This window comes from Helicoverpa armigera, chromosome 22 (assembly GCF_030705265.1).
Source record: "Helicoverpa armigera isolate CAAS_96S chromosome 22, ASM3070526v1, whole genome shotgun sequence".
NCBI classification, from domain to species: domain Eukaryota; kingdom Metazoa; phylum Arthropoda; class Insecta; order Lepidoptera; family Noctuidae; genus Helicoverpa; species Helicoverpa armigera.
The window spans coordinates 3,314,473-3,335,667 of NC_087141.1; the positions used below are offsets into that span (position 1 = coordinate 3,314,473).

The window sequence follows — 21,195 nt, forward strand, 5'->3', positions numbered from 1 at the left end:
TACCTACATCTACATCATCCTCATGGGTTAACCATGAGGTAATCATGAGTACCTATCTCAGAGTGTCAGAAAGCTCCACTCAGTCTCTCGGAAAGACCTAAAAAGTCAAATTACACCAAAATAAAACTGAAGGTGTCTATGGTGTAAAAAAGTGGAGTAGGTAGGCTAATATGCCTATTAAAAACAGTATGGTTTAGAATTTCGTAGCACCTTTGCCATAAGGAAAGGCACTTGATGTAACTTGTAGGCTGAAAATATTGGTTTCAGGCCCCTGGCGACTCGTCCCATGGTGTCACTACGGGAATTACTGGACTAGCCTATTATCATTACGAAGCTCATTTATGCCATGGTTCTAAAGTAATTTATCATTTTAGGCTCCAAATCATAATAAGAAGGCAAAAGGCATCTATCGATATCGTTCACCAATCGCTTAGCTACATTGCCAATAATTAGCAAATTAAATGTATTCAACCTATTTACGATAATTGTTTTCATAACACAACCGCTAGTTAACCGCTTTTATTATTGAGAACCGCTTTTAACTGGTTTCGGTCGTTATCTTGAACGTTTTAGGTAAGTAATGTGTTTACCGAGTATTATCTTGTAGAATTCATTGAACGGAATAATATATCGTGCCTATACTTCGCATGGCTGTTGAGCGTGCCATGGGGCATGGGTTATTAGATATGTAATATGGAAAATACCGTCATGATTTATAATGGTAATATTATTATCAAATTAATATGGATTCTAGAATTGCTATGCTAATTGCTAGCATCAACTAGCATGTCATGTTCCTAAGTTCCTTTTTTTAGTTATTATTTTCCCCAGAAACATCAGTAGGTACTGTGTCTTCGGGTTTCAGGAAGAATTTCTTGAAAACGATGACTTTGCATAATAACGGTGCCTGGATGTTAGGATAAAAAAGGCTTTGAAAACGTATATAAGTTATTTCACAATTTAAATATTTTCGTATCTTATAAAATGGAGAAAAAAATATCAAGAAAAGTTAAAAAAGTTTGTTCGATTTTCATCCTTTGAAGAAGATCTTTTTTTTTGTATCTTATAAGAGAGTGGTTTCACAACACTGATTTCATTAAAAATGGACTGAATTTTGTTTCAAATAATATTTTAGCCTGTATCTTATGGAGTAGTAAATTAAGAATTATATTATTTGTAATATATACCTTGCATTTTTGAAAACTTATTTAATTAATTAACTTATGACTAATTTACTATCGATAATTATTGGACGACCCAGACAACCAAAGGTGTTTCACTAATGTCAATGAACTGTCATACTTAGCAAAAAAGTAAATGTCAAAATTGCATTGTTTTGGCGGCAAAGATCCTTCTGGGTGGGATGGGATTTTGTGATTGTGTTTTTCTTTTAAAATTTTCAAAATGAGTATGATTCTCTTTAGCTTTATTATCGCTGAAACTTATGATAGTGAAGTCAAGGCTAAGCCGGTGGACGAGAAGCTAAATAAGAGCGTTCTGTTGGTTTCGTGTTAGTACAAGCGCGCGCCACTCGGCGAGAAGTGGGGCTGACAAATAAACAAGTTGTTTGCTTATTTTGAACAAATTAAGTTTACGTATAATTACCGAAAATGCCACCTGTTTCATTGACCAATGATGTAAGTGCTTTCTTGTATTTTTTTAACTAATTTCAAATTGTGTATTCATTCAATAGTAATAGTAGTGTTCAGTGAATATTTTTTAATTTTCCTCATTGTTTAAATTAGTTTTTTCTGTTTAGTAAGTTATACTAGTGAACTTTCAGTGATTAGTTCGTTATTTTAAACATTTTCTTTCAGTAAATTCACCCTTTAATTCCGAATTAATATTTAATTTGAAGTCGTACATATTTCATAAAAAGTATATTTATTTTTATAGGCTCCAAAGAAGCAGTTGCGTGTAGCCATTATTGGACAGAGCACGTTTGCAGCCGAAGTGTTCAAACTGCTACAAAAAGATGGCCATGAGGTGGTCGGAGTCTTCACAGTCCTGGACAAAGGAAACCGAGAGGATCCACTTGGTAAGTTTTTTTTTTCATTTACATAAATTAAATAAAGTAAAAAAAATGTTGCTCAATAAGTTATAAAAAATATTTTGTATAGCATATCTTATATTTTTTTTTATGCATAGCTTATATTTTTTTTAAATAAGTAGAATAATGCCTAATGTCCTGAACTGAGACCTGATTTTTTTTAATGGTCTTTTAAATTGTTTTAATTTTTAATTTTAGTATGCACATCTAAATATACAAGAAGTTAAAGTACTAAAACACATAGAAAAAAAGTCTACTTCTAATAATAATGGTCTAAAATAAAATAAAGTTAGAACAAAATCACCATTCACAAAAAAATTATAAGTGAATTTTTACAAATATATTTTACCATAATAATTATATGTCCTTTTTACTTACAGCAACCATCGCAGCTACAAACGGCAAGCCGGTGTACAAATACAAGACCTGGCGGGTGAAAGGTCAGGTGATACCCGAAGTATTGGAGCAGTACAAATCTGTGAGTGACATATTATATTATTTTGATAAAACCCGTTATTACTGGATTGCCTATCTGAAAGTTTCATTTGGCTGTTGGTGTGTGACAATAGCTGTTACTTTGTAAGAAAGTAGGTACAGATCTTCTCAAATAAGTTGTCTATTCTGAAGTCGGCTACTAGTAACATAGTTCACTTATACTCAAAATATGGAAATACCCTTCAGCATATGCTCGAGGTATAAATGGCCAACTTCTGTGCAGCAAAATTATTTGACAAGCTTTAAAAAAATACAAAAATAATTCTCAAAGCTTATGACTTCGATTCATTCAGATTTTTTTAGGAATTTTCAAACAGAAACATTTCATTATGAAATACTTTATCCGGCATCAATTTCCGTTTAACTTTTAAGTGATACTAGCTAGCATACACTGGCTAGTAAATTACAGTCAATATAGGGGAAGCGAATGTATTGCTAATAATAAGCTACATATAGCCCCGCAGGGCATCTGAGGCGGATGACGGGGAGTAGCGACCCCGCGGGGCTATATATCCGAGTGCTCCAGGGAGAGTATACTGTCCCCCATCTCCGGCTTGCCGGAGTGAAGCATGACGGGGGATAGGTCTCCCGCCTCTTGGCTTGCCTTCATCGGCCGGTCAGAGTGGAGTCGCTAGAGCAATGCTCGGAGGGTAGGTGCCTCGTGGTAAGTGGCGAGTGGGCCGGTGATGCTGGACCCACAGGGAGCGCGTGATCTGCGTTTAAAGTCCGCCGAGGTATCCTCACCCTTCTCAGCCGCTCATGTACCTGTTGCCCTCTTGTTGCTTTTCAGTGACTGATTCCCGGGGGCCCAGTAAGTGAGTTGGCGAGTCTCCACCTGCCATTTTTACGTTTATTTATTACATTGTTATCGGCAGGTGCCATAGTTCCCGTAGTTTCCCCATTCCTAGTCCATTAGCATCCCATCACAATAGCCCAAGTAGTTTTCATCCATAGTTAGCAATAGTTTAGCACAGAACCGGGGATTGTCCTTGGGTACATTTCTATAGTGTATACAGGGATAATCGTCGGTTTTGTGTCACCATTTCATTAAAGTTGTCTCAAAAGGGCTTCAGCGTGTTGGCTTCGGCCCCACGTTCGCCTCCCAAAAATCCGGGACTCTATAGTCCCGAGGTCTGGTAGAGACATACAAAGCTACATATCCGGACTCCAGGCTGCTTATTATCATAATACTATATCTAGCTCACATCACTATACTTATATCGTAACTGGTTATGTCACATCCTATATCAATGTTTGAGCCACTATTCCTACTGCACTTTTGACCCCTTATATCTAACTTAACTTGGTCATCTTATTTTATATGCAGTGTGTATAATAATACTAATATAATTTATTTGCTAATGGAATTATAGAATTCAAATGCATTCGAAATATCCTTGAAAAAAATATTAGACAGACACCATTCATAGAATGGATCCCTGTTTGTCTTTCAGTAAGGACAAATAAGATTGAAGTTTCAATGGTAACAGGCTTAAGTTTTTATTTCCGTTCCAACGACAACATTGAAGTTTGGACCTTATTTCCATATAATTTTAAGCTACATTTCGCCGCCTGAAAATACGTTGCCATGCCGTGCCTTCAATGAGCACCGGGTATAACTCCCTCCCCTATACTTGCTGTTTTCTATCTCTGAGAAGATAAACCACTAGCTGCTAGTAGCGTCTATCCAATAAGAATAAATTGTATGGATAAATCTACAAATAAGCCTGATGAATGATTCTGAAACATTCTAAGCCCGGATCTAATCTAGCACTTAGAACACAGGGAACTCCTGTTGTACTAAGACTGGCCTTATTAGAACACAACGTCTAAACGAGTCGGTATCCGAGTGTCAAACGTATCGATAACCTGCGGACTATCGCACAAATATAATTATAAATTACAGTCTACACGAAAAGAGCACGTGGTTGTAAAAATATACAGATAATTTTGTATTTCTATATTGAGAGATAAAATTTGTTAGAACAGCTGATCTTTAGTATGATGATAGTTTGTACATTCTAATCATTTTCGTGTATCCGTAAGACATGTTTGAAACACGACAAATAAGTGTGCTAAATAGTCGCATATATATAAAATATATATCATCAAAGGCCACTTGATGTCCACAGGCTGTCTAAATGATTTTGGACCACCTTAGCCACTTCCTTTTAAGTTTTCTACATGATATGCGTAATGAGTGCATATTGGCATTAGCCAGGCAACAATAGATTCTCTATCACCAAAAGATAGGACAGTTACCACGTTTTGTAGTTACTAATGAGGAATCTAGGGACCGACAAGAATTTATCCATTTTTTTTATGCCCTATCCAGTTTTTATCGAATTGAGAACCTCCTCCTTTTTGGGAATTCATTTAAAAATACTACGATATTTATTTACTGAAGGTTTTCTCAACCAACAGGTAAACGCAGACATCAACGTCCTGCCGTTCTGCACTCAGTTCATCCCCATGGAGGTGATCACGCACCCCAAGTACGAGAGCATCTGCTACCATCCCAGTATACTGCCCAGACATAGAGGAGCTTCATCTATTAACTGGTAAGTCAAAAGAAGAACTAAGAAAGTTTTAGGGACCAAATAAGATAAACGAAAGGCTTTATCGCATCAAGTATCGACTATGAAATAAGGACTTATTTGCCAAACTTTTCAATGGAGCATACATTTAATATTTTTTTTTGTTTTTTATTGAATCATGGGGAAATGCAACCTGCAAATGACTTCGATGAACCTTAAAACGTATAAAAAATACTTTTTATTTGGCAACTAGCTGTTGCCCGCAACTTCGTCTGCGTAGGGAATATAGAATAGTCAAAATACTACTTATCCCGTAGGTGCATTCTTTCACGTGACAGTATAATTAGGATCAGCACTTAGCAGTCGCATAGATTCATTGATCAAGGTTGTGTTGTGGATGTGACCATTTATCTAAACAAAAGAAGTAAAGTTTGTAACGTTGTGAATATCTCTGGATCTAGTCAGCCAAATTGGAAAATTATTACGTATGGTGCGTAAGTAATTTTCACAGGAAACAGTTATAATCTATGTCTATATGCTTTGAGTCTGACAAAGCTGTCATTTGTACATTTTCTGCAGCTGCTGCGACTAATCAGAAGCCAGAAAGTCTGTCAGTTTCACCATGGATATCGTCTTGTGTAGTGAGACTGGATTGAAGATAGGTAGATAGGTAGTCGTCCAAGCAAAATATTGGTACTCAAACAGATTCGGTGACTGGAAGGCAACACCAACATAGTTGGGGAATAGCTGGATGGATGATAAAATGAGTCATCATCATCAGCAGGCGCATAGGGTAAGATAGTTTCACTACTGCGGAGAAACACTTGTATGACGGGAATTTTCTGTGCACTTACTCACTATGGTAAGGCTGACCCCACATTAGGCGTGCGCGATCCTCGGGCGTGTGAGTAGCGCGGGCGTCGCGAGCACGCTGCATGAACGTCGCGTTTTGCTGCCCTGCGGCATGTGTGAAGAGTGCAAGCGACGCGCTCGCGGCGAGCACGCGGCGCTCGAGTTGCGTTCTTACCCCTTCGCCCGCTATCCCCGCCGCCCGCTAAACGCCTTAGCAGTTAAACGCTGTAGGTAAATGCCGCAGGGCAGCAAAACGCGACGCTCACGCAGCGCGCTCGCGACGCACGCGCGGCGCCCGCGCTACTCACACGCCCGAGGATCGCGCACGCCTAATGTGGGGGAGGCCTAAGCCGGGACTCCACCGAAATGTTTGCATTAGTTCACGAATAGGCTAAATGTACGTATCTGTGAGAGTCCACTTCATGTGTTCGTACTTGAAACCTGCAGTTTTGCCAAGATGTTCAAAATGTACGCTTGCAATTTGTAATTTCTTGGTGGAGCCAGCAAATCGAAAGAAACATAAGTGTTGTATACTGTGCGTCACTACCGCACACCGGGAAAATTTCGCTCTTGCGGAGGACGTTTATATACCATATTTTGTGTCACACAGGACGACAGTAAGTATCCACCGAAACACTTTCAAAGATCTGATGAACGAACAAACCAGACCTGACTTGGTCACCTGGGGCCAATCAGAGCTCTATGAAGCGATCATATGCTTTGGCTCCTACTGTTATTGTGGTTTCTGAAAATTTATTCACCTCATTCAACGATGAATGTAATTCTGATGGTACTATTAAGAACACTTGCTCTTTTGACTTCTCGAATAGGATACCATTGGTTTTTGTGCAATGCACACCTGCAATGCATGCTGGATTAGGATAGGATACAGGTGGATAGGATTTGCAACAGAAAACAATTCTGTCTTTGTGATTGAATGACATCAAACGTAGTTTTATATAAAAGGTGTTTTTTTAAACTTGGCTCGGGTCTTACTGAGACTGTTCGTAATCGTGACCAGTGTATTTGCGATCAGAAGTTGAAAGTAAGCATGTCTCTGGTATGCGACGCGCTATTTGTACGTTTTCAGACGCATAAAGCATTTTACGTGTGTATGGTACTAAATCGAGAAAGCTCCCATTTCTTATCTGCACTTTGTATCTGGGCTTGTTCTTAAAGCTACAGAATCCTACATTACCTACCTACCTCACGCTTAGCAGCGCTTGCGAGAGACAGATCCTCCTTTCTTCTAGGATTAAGTTTACATATTTTGCATCAGAAAAAATAATTAAGGTCTACTTAATACTACTCACTCAAAGTAATTTGTTTTAAGGCCACCACATTAGTGGAAGATAAGCTAAACTATGTTTATGAAAAAATCCTGATATGAACTCCATCTGTAACTTTAAATGATAATTAATTGTTATACTAAAGTCGTCATTTTTGACATAATGTTCAAAAAATAATTTAGATGGCACCGTTTTAAATTTGGCTGAGAACTATTAATTTTCCTTTCATCAAGGTAATAATTATAATTGGATTTTGATGTGGCACGGCAAACTGACAAACACTATTGAAATGTCTATCAAAAAATTACACTACGTGTTAAAATATGGTGAATTACGGAAAATACACAACTCCATCTGTTGAAATAATAATCCTCTATAAAGAATGTATGGTAATTTATTGTCATTTACCACCTCGCTCCTTTGACAAATTTTATGTATTTTATTTAACACAGATTACCACAGATGGAGCTACTTTAACCTTGGCTAAACAAAATTTTCATATTTTTTTTTCTTCCGAAGTTACTTATAAAGGTGTGATTTTCTGTGTAAAGATTAATAATAGGCCGATTAACTAATATAAGTACAACATTCAAATGTACAGTTTTGACAAACAGATTGCGTGTCGTAATATTTTACATCTTGAATTCACAAAATTAATCATATCTTTTGATAGAGTGAATCGATTTCGATGAAACAAAAACTAAGTAATACCCCAAGTTACGTAGAATTTTTGTATATAAGCATTGTCTGCATTGAATTCGCAGATTTTACGTGAATCCCGAACGAACAAACAGATAAACAGATAAACAGACAAACAGACAAACAGACAAAAATGACAAAAATGATGGAAATGGGTTCTGTTAGTTATCCTTTAACATGCTGGCTATTTTTTTGTCAATTTCTTCAATGTACAAAAATTACTTTTCTACAGATTTATTATATGTATAGAAAACTGGGATCTTGAATAGAAGACCCGATATTTGGCAAGCATAGTGTTGGGAGAATTAAGGGCATGCGTTTAATAGTCATCATTTTAAACTTAATCGATGTCTATAGTCTTTTTGGTTTTCTATAACAAGATACATGGGACTTAGTGAGACCTAATAAGACCCCAGTTTAATCAGGAAATTTCGTTTAAAGGTATGCTATGCCTACTTCGTTAAGTAACTTTAGGAACAAGAAAATCGATCTCGCAATCTTATCGATATACTCGGTGATCAATGATGAAACGTGCTTCACTATGTCATCACAGCTCGGAACACGTTCTATCGGAACTTATCCGTTATGTAATCACTAGAGATCGATTGCATGCGTGTTGCAACGGCATGCATTTTAATTGATTACCTACGACATCGATCATTCACATTCACTAATTTAAAAGGTATCTTGTATGTTGTACCTAGTGTCTTGCATTTCAAAAATGTTGACTTTTGACTTAGCTTGGCTAGTATGTTCTAAGAATAAAGGACCCTAACATAAAATATTAAAACGAAATGCTGACTTAAAATGAGGATAAAGCTTCGGAAATTCTTAATTCGGTTGGGGCAGCTCCATTTTTTTATTCGCAATTCCTTGCTTTTTAATATTATAAACGTGAAAGTTTGTATGTATGGATGTATGTAGGTATGTGTTCCTCTTTAACGCAAAAACTGCAAGATGGATTTTGATTAAACCTGGCAGCAAAAACACATAGGAAGTGAATATAAATAATAGCTTGTTTTTTCTGAGGGAAGTTGTCCCCTCCAAACGCGGGTAAATAAAATAAAATTTTATGAACAGTTAAGATCATAAACTAGGAATTCAGTAAATGCCGACATTCTTGACGTAGGTACTAGATGCTATGTACTAGAATTTTCGATTAGCTGCGGTCTTAGAGGTTCCCCGCACAAGTTATTTGCCGTAATGACATCGGTTTATGGACAATCAAGTAGAATTACTTACATTATGGCGCCGTTTTTGCTATTTCCCATCTCGTGCATGGAAATTGTATGCGTGGTAAATAAGCAAAAAGTTTGCATGTGTCCAGAACTCTCAAGGTAGTTATTACGAGATATTAAAAAAAACATGCGTTTTATAATAATTTTTTTTGTAAGTATAACACGTGTCACGAGTTTGCTTTGATTTTAACGGAATTGTAATCAATCATAGATCTTTCCATTTATGTTGTAATGGTAATTTATATTCAGTGATTGAAATCAGTCTAGACCAAACCATAAACTTTTGAAGCCATTAGATTAGATTGCCTAGTCTTAATACTAGATCAAACTGCTTCAATTTTGGCATATATTACGGAAACTTTTTTTTAATGAAAATACCGATTAACTTAAAAAATTACACAATAATTTATGACGTCGACGCGTAGCACATTCGTTAATTACTGTTTAATATCTTAGGTTTTTCTATATCAATCAGGAATTTCTCGGTAAAATCCCACCAGTTTCAACTTTTACAGTTTTAGGAACGGGTAACTCTATCGATATGATAATAGCAGCCAAGGTGATTGTCGGCCATGGCGGCTGTTCTCATACACGAAGATCAGTTTCCTACGCAGGATATTTTATAGTCCACAAGCATTTACGCCTACACAGGTGTACTCTCGCTTCCTTCACTCTCATAGTCCGATTGGAGGGTAATCCGACAGGACCCGAAAAAGATCAGGACCAACTATAACGTGCTTTCCGTTTACAAATAAAAGATTTAAAATAGAGAATAACGATTCCTATCACTCGCCAAATGTGTGCAACTATTCATGTCAATTCTGAAAGCAATAAATGTGTTTGAAATGAGACTACAATCGTTTGACCGAGACCTCCAGACTCACTTGGTGTACCAATCACTTATACATACTATACATTGAGGTATATACCTACATATACATAGGTATATATAAAGCATTTTTGTTGCCAATTTCATGGTCAGGGTCACAAAGGATTTTGCGAACTCCACTTATACGTAGCGTGTTAGGCAAAATTGCGCAAATTATACAACATAGGATTGCTTGTTATTTACTACCTAATAAGTGGTTTCCTATTAGCCTTTATAATTAGGTAATTTAGGCATATTATTTCTGTTAACCAATTTTGATATGCATGTCTGTCTACATATTATGTTGGTTGTTGAAAAATTGGTATCATAATTAGATAGTTATCACAAAACATCTACGTAATGGTTTCGAGTTATAGTGGTTTGAACTTGAATATATCACGTTTAACGATATTCATTTCAATGCTAAAACACAATACTCAATTAGAGACTTATGATTGAACACAAATAGATTTAATTCACGTCTAACGGTAATAAACAAAATATAATTCTAAATTATAAGACGCAAATGAAAGTTATGAATCCAGGAATGCTTGCGACCGTTATTGTATGTATGTATTTAAAACTAATCGAAAGTTTTACACTCACGAAGTAATTTGCAAAGCTCCATATACAGCATAGATAACACACAGGTATAACTTAAGCTTGATAGAAAATTCTAAAAACCTTTCTTGACAGTTATGTAAAAAGTATTTCAACTAAACATTTGTTTTTTTATTTTCCCAGGACATTAATAGAAGGTGACACGACATGTGGTCTGTCAATATTCTGGGCTGACGATGGCTTGGACACCGGCCCGATCCTGCTGCAGAAGAGCTTCCCAGTCACCATCGACGACACGGTTGATACTATCTACAATAAATACTTGTACCCTGAGGGTAAGTTATATATAATATTGTTTTAATGAACATCCTTTATTAAACATCCTTGGCAGTCATTATGGGTAGTGAGAAGTCTGACACCAGTCTTAAGTTAGTATTAAATTGGGTTGCCGGTGTAGCTGGGTGGAGGAGGTCAGACAGGAAGCCGACCACAACATATTATGTAGTTGGGAAAAAGCTCAAGATATGATGATAAAAATATCCAAACGTTTGTATGTATGGATGTTTGTTCCTCTTTACACAAAAACTACTGGATTGATTTTGATGAAACTTGGCCAGTAATATAGCTTAAATATCGGATTCGTGTCCCTATATTATTTTGGTCAAAGTCAAACCAGACTTTAAATTTAATTGTGTGTTAAATATTTTATCTAAGTCTGTACCCATATCGTGAGAATGTTTAATAAATATAAATTATTTGTTAGGTATCAAAGCATTAGCGGAGGCCGTGAACATGGTAGCTAACAACACAGCGCCCAGGATCAAGCAAACTGAAGAGGGAGCCACCTACGACCCTGCGCTATTCAAACCTGAAACGCATCAGGTAAGACAGGCTTGAAAATATTTAGAACTACCTCAAAAAACGGGAATTAGGATGAGTTAGAAAATAAACGTGCCTTTAACAATGACAATTGGACATGCTTTATTTTTGTATTTTTTGTAAGCAAAATAATACCCCAGCTTGAGGGGGTCTTCTAATATTTTCAATATCAGATCCCACCTATGTTCTTTCTGGGACCCTTTTAGTACCAGGGCCGTCTCTTTCGTACAATCCCGAAGATATATTATTTAAATCTACACTTATGTTTCAGATTGACTGGTCAAAAGGTGGACAAGCTCTCCACAACTTCATCAGAGGCTTAGATTCCTCCCCCGGAGCCACCACCTCTATCAAACCACAGACTAGAGAGGGCATTGTAGAGGGGGACGAGTCTACCATAGAGGTGAAGTTCTTCGGCTCTTCTCTATGGGTCGACGAGTATGAGACGCAAGGAGACGCGTTGGTTATAAACGGGCTGAATAAACCCGCTGTGGTTCATGATGGCGGGTTGCTTATTACTGCTAATGACGGTGTTAAGGTATGTTAATTAATAATTTAAAATAACATTATATAAAAAAAAATATTTACATGACTTTAATATAATAGATGACCAGTAAAAGACAAATAAAGAAGTGTTATAATGATGTGCAATCTAGTCTATAAATAAAAGAAAAAATCACAAATATTTTTGTAGGTTGGTCAGTTTGATTAAAAACCTATTGCGATTTACCTGCCTCTACTTGCTACTTCTATTTGCAACTTTTTAACCAATGCCCAAAAAAAAAACGCAAATACTCAATTCGATCGTAAGTGACATATTATGTATTTTTTATTTACAGCTAAATATCCAAAGACTAAAAGTGAACGGCAAAATGATAGCTGCCCAAAACTTCTTCAAAGCGAACGAAGATAAAGTGACATTAGAACTAACGGCCGAAGAGAAACAATTCGTCGAAAGTGTCCGAGACATATGGAAGGCCATATTACGAATCGACATTGATGACGATACCGACTTTTTCGACTCCGGCGCAGGATCTATGGACGTTGTCCGACTCGTCGAAGAAGTTAAAGATTTAGCGAAACTCGAACTGCAAAATGAGGATATCTACATGAATACGACTTTCGAAGAGTTTTACAACATCGCCATTTTGAAAGCTAGAGGTGGTAACGAGAATAAGGAAATTGTCTATGATGGGGTGGAGATGGAATGTAATAAAATGAAGATTAAGTTCCCAACGCAGTTGTTTATAGATGGGAAGTTTGTAGATTCTGATTCTGGGAAGACTTTGACTTTGATTAATCCGACCGATGAGAGCGTTATTTGTAAAGTGCAGAGCGCTTCGGTTAATGATGTTGATAAAGCTGTGAAAGCGGCTAAAAAGGCCTTTGAAGAAGGAGAATGGTCTAAGATAAGTGCTAGGGAGAGGGGCACACTGTTGTTCAAGTAAGTATTTGATAATTTGTTTTGGCATATAACTAAGGTCTTAATAATTTTTTGATAGTTTTTATAATTTTCATGCTTTCTTTGAGGAATGATTGCGTAAGTTCGAAAATATACTTAATATTGCGTACACTAGTGAGCTTCAATAAGCGGTTTCTCAAGTGGCTTCTGAAGTTAGCTGGAAGTCTTTTTTTTATATAAGCAATGCCATTTTATAACTATTTCATATAATAAAAACAATCAACTCTTTCAATCGTTTTCTTATTTTATGTTTGTATTGCATGTACATGAATAGATAAATAAATAAAATGAATAAGGTTTTCAACCCCAAACAACCCCCCAGACAACAACTACTCTTGCAAAAAAATCCCCAGAATTTCATATAAATAACTAAACCAAAAACCTATCCCACAGACTAGCAGACCTAATGGAGCAGCACAAAGAGGAGCTAGCGACCATAGAGAGCATAGACTCAGGTGCAGTCTACACTCTGGCGCTGAAGACCCACGTGGGCATGTCCATAGACACGTGGCGGTACTTCGCCGGCTGGTGCGATAAGATACAGGGCTCCACTATACCTATTAACCATGCTAGGCCTAACAGGTAAATATAATTTATTAAAGGAATTGTTTATTCCCAAAAAAATATCGCTAAAACCATTTTGGTCCAAACAGTTAAAAATAAGTTATTGACAATTTATTCCCAAAAAAATGTCAATGAAAATAATATGTTTTTAAAGATCAATTTTATGTCTAAATAAAAATTATTTGTTTTTTACCGACTTCAAATGAATGAATTTCTCAATTTGAATATCAATTTTTTTTTACTGTATGATGTCCATATTGCTCAATTGCAAAATTTTCAAACTACTGACTGCCCTTTTTTTATAAAATTGAAAGTGAATTTAAAAAAATAAGGACAATTTTAATAAGGCCTACCCAACAACCTGGAATAATCAGCAATTCTTCACAATTTTATCACCAAAATGTGTACTGAAATAGCCTACAAAAAATCAATCAAAACTCCTAATTACTCCACCAGAAACTTAGCAATGACCCGCAAGGAGCCGATCGGGGTCTGTGCACTGATCACTCCGTGGAACTACCCGCTCATGATGCTGTCGTGGAAGATGGCCGCCTGCCTCGCTGCTGGCAACACTGTCGTCATGAAACCCGCCGCTGTAAGTACACTTATTAATTAAAACCCCATAATTGTTTAACATAGATATCATCATCTCCCGAGCCTTTTTCCAAATATGTTGAGGCCGGCCTCCAGTCTAACCGGATGCGGCTGAGTACCAGTGTTTTACAAGGAGTCACTACCTATCTGACCCATCCTCCTCCGAGCCTTTTTCCCAAACTACGTTGGGGTCGGCTTACAGTCTAACCGGATGTAGCTGAGTACCAGTGCTTTACTACCTATCTGACCCAATGTACATAATAATGAGAAACCGAAAATAGATAAAGGGGCACGATAGGTTTAATTTAGTGATTGCGTATGTGTCATAATTTGATATAAGTACATTAACCCCAGTAATCTAATAGTTTTTTAATAAACGGGGGTAAAAATATTATTACTCAATTATTACATCTATTTTACACTAGCGTCTACCAACGGTTTCACCTTCGTATTGATAAAAAGTAGCTTATTTTTTATTCTGATATAAAAATGTATTAGCCACTCCTAGTTTCATCAAATCTTTTCAGTAGTTTTTGGGTGGTGCTAATTACAACACCAACTACATGCAACTTTCGCATTTATAATATTATAGATGCGAAACTTACGTAAATAGGAGTAATGTTCACATTCGGCCATACTGTATTTTGAACTGTCACAAAACACAAAAAAAACTTCTTTTAAAATTAACCTACTTTTCCTCAGGTATGTCCCCTAACCGCATTGAAATTCGCGGAACTCTCAGCGCGGGCCGGCATCCCGCCGGGCGTCATCAACATCCTGCCCGGCTCCGGCACGGTCGCCGGACAGGCGCTGGCCGACCATCCGCTTATTAGGAAACTAGGATTCACTGGAAGCACGGAAATCGGTATGTATTGTAAAAATTAACACATTGTATAGGATATGTTTCTCAGAAAAATCCTAAGCGTTAATCTTGGAATGTTCATTTCCTAGAACCACTATAATAGATGGGATCGGAATATTTTTTCATATACAAAGATACTATGTAAAGGAAAAACTATTTAACACGTCTGCCAACAAGGCAGCGTAAATTAAAATATGTATCTGAAAATACAGGCAAAGTTGGTCCCAAACTTTAAAAATAATAAAAATATACACAACATGTAACTCCTAAGCATTTATTTCTTCCGATCGCATATAGGGAAGGAATTGCCTGGTCATAATTATAACAGAAAATGCCTTTATTTTAGGCCAAATCGAGTTCGCTAACCTGTAAAACAAACTTATCAACCATTTAACTTCCAGGTCAAACAATCATGAAGTCGTGTGCGGCTTCTAACATGAAGAAGGTCTCATTGGAGCTGGGAGGCAAGTCGCCGCTGGTTATATTCGAAGACTGTGATCTCGACAAGGCTGTCAGAAATGTAAGCTTAATTCACTCTTATTGCATGGACAATAAAGTTAAGATTATAACTTTTCAAGCCCTTTTTAACTGACTTCCGAAAAACGAAGAGGTAATCGTCCGACATATGGAACAGCAAACAAGAAAAATACAAACATCCGTATAGATACCTCCTTTTTGGGAAGTCGGTTTTTGTTGCTATTTTGTAGCGTATTTAGAAATCGGTTTCATATTTTGGTAAAAAAAAAAAAAATTGAAAATGTTTGTAAAATGTGTGCAAAAAGTACCTATAATAAATAAATAAATAAAATGGTCTTGGGCCGAAAATATCGTAGCTTCACATTCAACCAATCTCTGAAAGACATGTTACTGTTATAAAAATATTTTCTAGTTTTTCTCTTAAAAGATGACCCTCGATCAGCTTGACCTTTTGTCAGTATATTTACCACAATTTTCCCCTAAACTTCTCCAGGGCATGGCATCGGTATTCTTCAACAAAGGCGAGAACTGCATAGCGGCGGGCCGTCTGTTCGTCGAACAATCTATACACGACGAGTTCGTACGCCGCGTGGTCGCCGAGACCAAGAAGATGTGCATCGGAGACCCGCTGCATAGAGGCACCGCGCATGGCCCACAGAACCATAAGGCGCATATGGATAAGCTTATTGAGGTATGTGTTGGTTGTTGGTTTCTTCATTCTTCTTATCGGCCTGGTATCTTTGCCTGTTGTCAGTTTTTTTCTCAAATCCGCCTGACGGCGTCTGACGTGGAATTTGTTCAATAATGGGTAGTGTTGATTTGAAAGACTCGTCTCAAAAGGAGATCGTAGATAGTTAAAGATGATTTAGTTCGAAAGTATATGGGTATGGATATACTGTAATGGGTATGGATAAAAATAATTAAATAATGACCTGTGCTGTAATTTGCGTTATGTGCATTTGTGGACGTAAACTAGGGCCTAACCAAGATATTTTCTTAAAAAAGTTTTTATAGTTTAAAAATGGCAACTTACCATTTAATATTATCTCTTTTAACCCAAAAAAAGCTATTTCGCTATTTTCGTTAAACAAAAGTCCTCCATCTAATAACATATTTATTGTTTTCCAACAGTTCGTAAACCGTGGCGTGAAGGAAGGCGCTACCCTCGTGCTGGGCGGCAAGCGACTCGACCGCAAGGGGTACTTCTTCGAGCCCACCGTCTTCACAGACGTTACTGATGACATGTGGATAGCCAAGGAGGAGTCGTTCGGACCTATCATGATTATTAGCAAGTTTAGTAGCAAGTGAGTATATTTGATGAAAAATTTAATTTTGATCACCCTTAAAAGTTTGACAAATTATATACCTGTATTCTATGACTAAAGGTCAACTTTCATATTCAGTGTTTTTTTTTTCTTTATATGGGATATTCAGGGTGCCGTAAATAGTTGCCTAGTCCCTTCTCAGCCTTAAAGGCCTCTACTTTGAGGCCATAAATGTTTATCTCAACGTTTGCTCTAGTACAGTGGTTCTTAACCGGTGGTCCGCGGACCACTGGTGGTCCCTGGAGGCATTCCGAGTGGTCCGCGAAGCTTAGCTTTGCGACGTTGCTATAGGTTATCTAACTTAATTTTTATCGACTTATAATTGCGAGCGGGGGTTTTCGCATGGACGTATATCGGGTGTGTGGTACCTAGTCCCCCCATTCATGAAAATGTATGTTTGGGCTACATTTTACGTAATTTTGGTTTTGAGTCTTAAAAAATAATTAAAATTTCGCGCTCGCTCCGCTCGCGTATTCAGAAACTGTATGCCCTTATTTTTGCATTTGTCAACAAACAAAAACTTAAGTACGTTTGGGCTACATTTTACGTAATATTTGCTTTAAGTCTGATAAAATTTCGCGCTCGCTTCGCTCGCATATTCAGAAACTGTATTACGGCTCTTATTTTTGCATTTGGCAACAAACAAAACGTTAAGTACGTTTGGGCTACATTTTACGTATTTTTTGGATTAAGTCCGATAAAAATTTCGCGCTCGCTTCGCTCGCGCATTTGGAAACTACATAGGCAAGTTTTTCTTTATTTGCATTTGCTTACCTACACAACTGCCGACATGCGTTTAGCTTTGAGTAAAACTGACCCAAAAATTCAGTTTTTTTTTGTAAATAATAAAGAACTGTGTACTAATTTAGGTAAACCGATGAGGTGGTCCCCGGCAAGACAAACTTTGGTCAAAGTGGTCCCTGATGTCAAAAAGGTTAAGAACCACTGCTCTAGTATTACATGAAAGCTGTACTGATGACTACAGATTTTTGTAGTTTAAGTATTAATATTGATACAATTTCACTTCAAGAATAGAAACAAAATGAAATATTTGTCGAAAGTTGCTAGAATTGTCATAATAATTTTCTAAGACACTATTCCACAGTGAAACCCTTATATTTCTCCCTAATTTTTTTAAAACTAAATTCCCAACTTCTCCCACAGAAACATGGACGACGTGATCCGTCGCGCCAACAACACAGAGTACGGGCTCGCCAGCGGCGTGTTCACGCGGGACGTGTCGCGAGCGCTGCAGTTCGCGGAACGGATAGACGCCGGCACCGTCTTCGTCAACACTTATAACAAGACTGACGTCGCTGCGCCTTTTGGAGGGTTCAAACAGTCCGGATTTGGAAAGGATTTAGGTGGGTAGGCTTATTATGGGGAATTTTGAGCAATGTGACTGAGTAGTGTTGTGATTTGTTCTGGTGTTGAGAAAAGTTGGTTTCCTGTAAAGCTCTAAACAGACGAAACGCATTTCACCCGCGGATACAAATTGCAGTTTGAATGCAGTTGATACGACTACAATAGAACTGCAAACGCAGTTCAGACGATTGCATACAAACTGCACTGGATTGCAGTTAAAATACGAATGTCTTGTCTAAAGCCTAACAGCCACAGAAAAATTTACATTCGAGTTAAAAAACGTTGTAAATGTATTTTTTTAGATTCTCGGCCATAACATATCAAATCAAAATATGTATCTATCTACCAATTACAATTTTTTTTCACTTTATCAGCCGACAATTTTGACCATTACTCTTGCGTACATAGTACGAGTCATAATATTGATAACCTTACGAGTACCTAATGTCATTTTATCTTTTGGTTACAGGTCAGGAAGCACTCAACGAGTATCTCAAGACGAAAAACATCACGATAGAATACTAGGCTAATTGAACTGACGGAATTAAGTACATATTACTAAGTTATTTCTACGAAATGTAAGATTAATTATTGCTATGTATAGTTGTATAATAATGTACATAAATATTATGTAAGTGATATTATAATTAAATATACGAAATATTTCAAATAAATACACGTTTTTGTATTAAAAAAAACTTGTCTATTCGATACCAACAATATTCCATTTCCAAAAGTGCATTTAAAATTTTGTCTGATTTATTCTAATGCGTTTCCGACATTCATTCATGAAGGCCCGATTTTAGTCAATTTCACAAATATTTATTACAATTGACAAGCACGAGTCGTCAATGAGTTTTTATTTTTTTCTATGTTTATTTCATTGTTTAATTGAACATCAGATTTTTCAACCATTCCTTTTGGATGTCAGGCTTAGGTCTCTTACTCCATTTTTCGAGTATTTCAGCTCTGGAAATAGAAAAACAATACTCGTTTAGACATCGCAAATAGACGAACGCCCGTATTTCTCTCTCTCTGACTGAGTACTAAGAAAAAGGGGCAGCGATAGTGTCATTAATTAAATTAGCCCTATAAAAATGGCGCGGCTCATTCCATCGTGGGGCCCTGGATGCCCTTAGTTCCGGATGGATAAGAGAGCTCGGCTGTCGATGAACCCCTTGTATGCCGGTGGGCAGATTTTCGCGAGGCAATGGATTTTCTATTGTTCTCTAATAAGCGGCATTCATGAGGTTAATGATGGTCGTGATCTCAGAATGTAATGTTTCAGACTTAATTGCAACCATTTTGCCGTAATCTATACTAATATTGTACCTAAAGCTGAAGAGTTTGTTTGCTTGAACGCGCCAATCTCAGGAAGGAGTAGAAAAATAGTAAAGCTTCATTTTTTATGCAGGTGTCGCGGAGTCGCTTACTTTTTTTACTGGTCCGTGCTCAGGAAGTACTGGTCCCATTTATCGAGGAACGCTACTTTTTATCCGCTTTCGTGCAGAGGTTCCACGGGATGCGGGTGAAACCGCTGGCAGAAGCTAGTTTATTGATATACTACTCCAAATTCATTCACTTACCGAATATTTTGGCAAGTCGTTAAGCGTCTAGGATCGCCAGCTAGTGACGACGTGGTGTTTGGTTTGCAAGGCTTCCCGGTTTCGTAAGTTTTAAATCCGTAGCCGAAACCGGGTGTGATCGCCATGCGTATGTTATTAAGCATTTCGCCTTCCGCAGACCTGATACAGAAGAATGACGATGGCCCCACGCCTGCCATTTTTGTACTCTCCTTCTTGGAACTGAAAATAAAATAATTGAAAACATAAAGGTCGCCACGGCCAACATCGCAGATTCGAACAATCTCACCGGTAAGAAATAGGTATTGCCGACCGGCGTACGGAGCGATGATTGGGTGTCTTTTCTGAACAGAACTAAAAGTCAGATTTCATAGGTATGTACTTAATAAATTAAGAAGACTTACTTCTCTGGTATGCGTATAGCATTGGGGATCACAGTATTTGTCCTTGTGATGGTTGTTGCTGGAACGCTTGTATTTTTCTGTAACAAAGCTCAATAATTTCAGTTTTGACTATACATATAGTTACCCAGTTTTCTAGGGTGAATCGTAACTTCAATTTACTAGATGTGCAAAATATAATGTTATAATATAGGCACGCCCCATAAATTACAATCACAGACAGATCACTCAGTGATTTTGCAATCGATCATTGTCACCCAGGATAATCACCTCAGACGGGTCGGCCCCGGAAGAGATGGCAAGATGACCCTGGGGCCCGATTCTCCTAATTTTACTTAAGCGACCTTCGATTGACGTTCGACTCGATTTGACTGAGACCCAATCCCGACTCGATTACTATTGAAACGGTTGTGGCATTCCGCTATTTTTTCTTTGAAATACACGTTTTTATCCTTTTCTGTCATTCAATAATGAATCATTTTGTCTGCAAATGATTTACGATTGCAAAATGATTGTACAGCAAACTACCGTATATACCAAAATCATCGAAATAGCAGACCAATCGCACACCAATCAAATGTCAATCGAATACGATTGGTCTTTTATTAGTAGCAGAATGCCCGATATGGTTAAAACTGCTATTACAATCATATTGCGATTCGATTTCTATTCGATTTTGACATTATTAATTTAGGAGAATCGGGGCCCTGGACGCCTACCGTCGCTACTGGTGGTATTAAGGTGGTTCCAAGAATTAAGTAGTATGGATGAAAGATGGAGGCCTTTGCCCAGCTGTGGGACGATATGGGTTTATTACTTTAACTTACCGTTAGCAAAATGTACGCATTTCTGGCACTCGACATTTTGGCCATACTTGCACAACAGTTATTTAATTTATTGATGTACACGGGTAATTTTTTGCATCAAAATTTTTAGTGGAAGCGTCGTGCGCGCTTTTTATTTTAAATTCTGTCAGAGAAAAGAAGGTGTCACCCGTGTCACCTAAAGAAGTATTTATTCTTTTGATTTGAAAAAAGAAAAGTTAAGTGAAAAAAGCAAACGCATTTGTTATATAAAATTTTCAGCCATTTGAA

At 37.3% G+C, this 21,195-nt stretch overlaps 2 protein-coding genes across 2 annotated transcripts; one reads left to right on the forward strand and one right to left on the reverse strand.

The window, feature by feature from the left end:
* The first annotated feature begins 1,363 nt into the window (after positions 1 to 1,363).
* Positions 1,364 to 18,815, forward strand: LOC110370815 (cytosolic 10-formyltetrahydrofolate dehydrogenase). Its single transcript, XM_049843337.2, has 16 exons — positions 1,364 to 1,637; positions 1,897 to 2,038; positions 2,431 to 2,528; positions 4,970 to 5,106; positions 10,773 to 10,924; positions 11,353 to 11,471; positions 11,740 to 12,006; positions 12,308 to 12,912; positions 13,324 to 13,512; positions 13,951 to 14,089; positions 14,791 to 14,953; positions 15,352 to 15,470; positions 15,921 to 16,118; positions 16,559 to 16,731; positions 17,917 to 18,116; positions 18,587 to 18,815. The coding sequence occupies exons 1-16, from the start codon at positions 1,611 to 1,613 to the stop codon at positions 18,640 to 18,642; spliced, it is 2,784 nt and encodes a 927-aa protein (XP_049699294.2). The 5' UTR covers positions 1,364 to 1,610; the 3' UTR covers positions 18,643 to 18,815.
* Positions 18,798 to 21,120, reverse strand: LOC110370816 (uncharacterized). Its single transcript, XM_021326794.3, has 4 exons — positions 20,929 to 21,120; positions 20,105 to 20,181; positions 19,704 to 19,922; positions 18,798 to 19,086 (listed from the first exon to the last, which is right to left on the reverse strand). The coding sequence occupies exons 1-4, from the start codon at positions 20,971 to 20,973 to the stop codon at positions 19,005 to 19,007; spliced, it is 423 nt and encodes a 140-aa protein (XP_021182469.3). The 5' UTR covers positions 20,974 to 21,120; the 3' UTR covers positions 18,798 to 19,004.
* Positions 21,121 to 21,195: the final 75 nt, after the last annotated feature.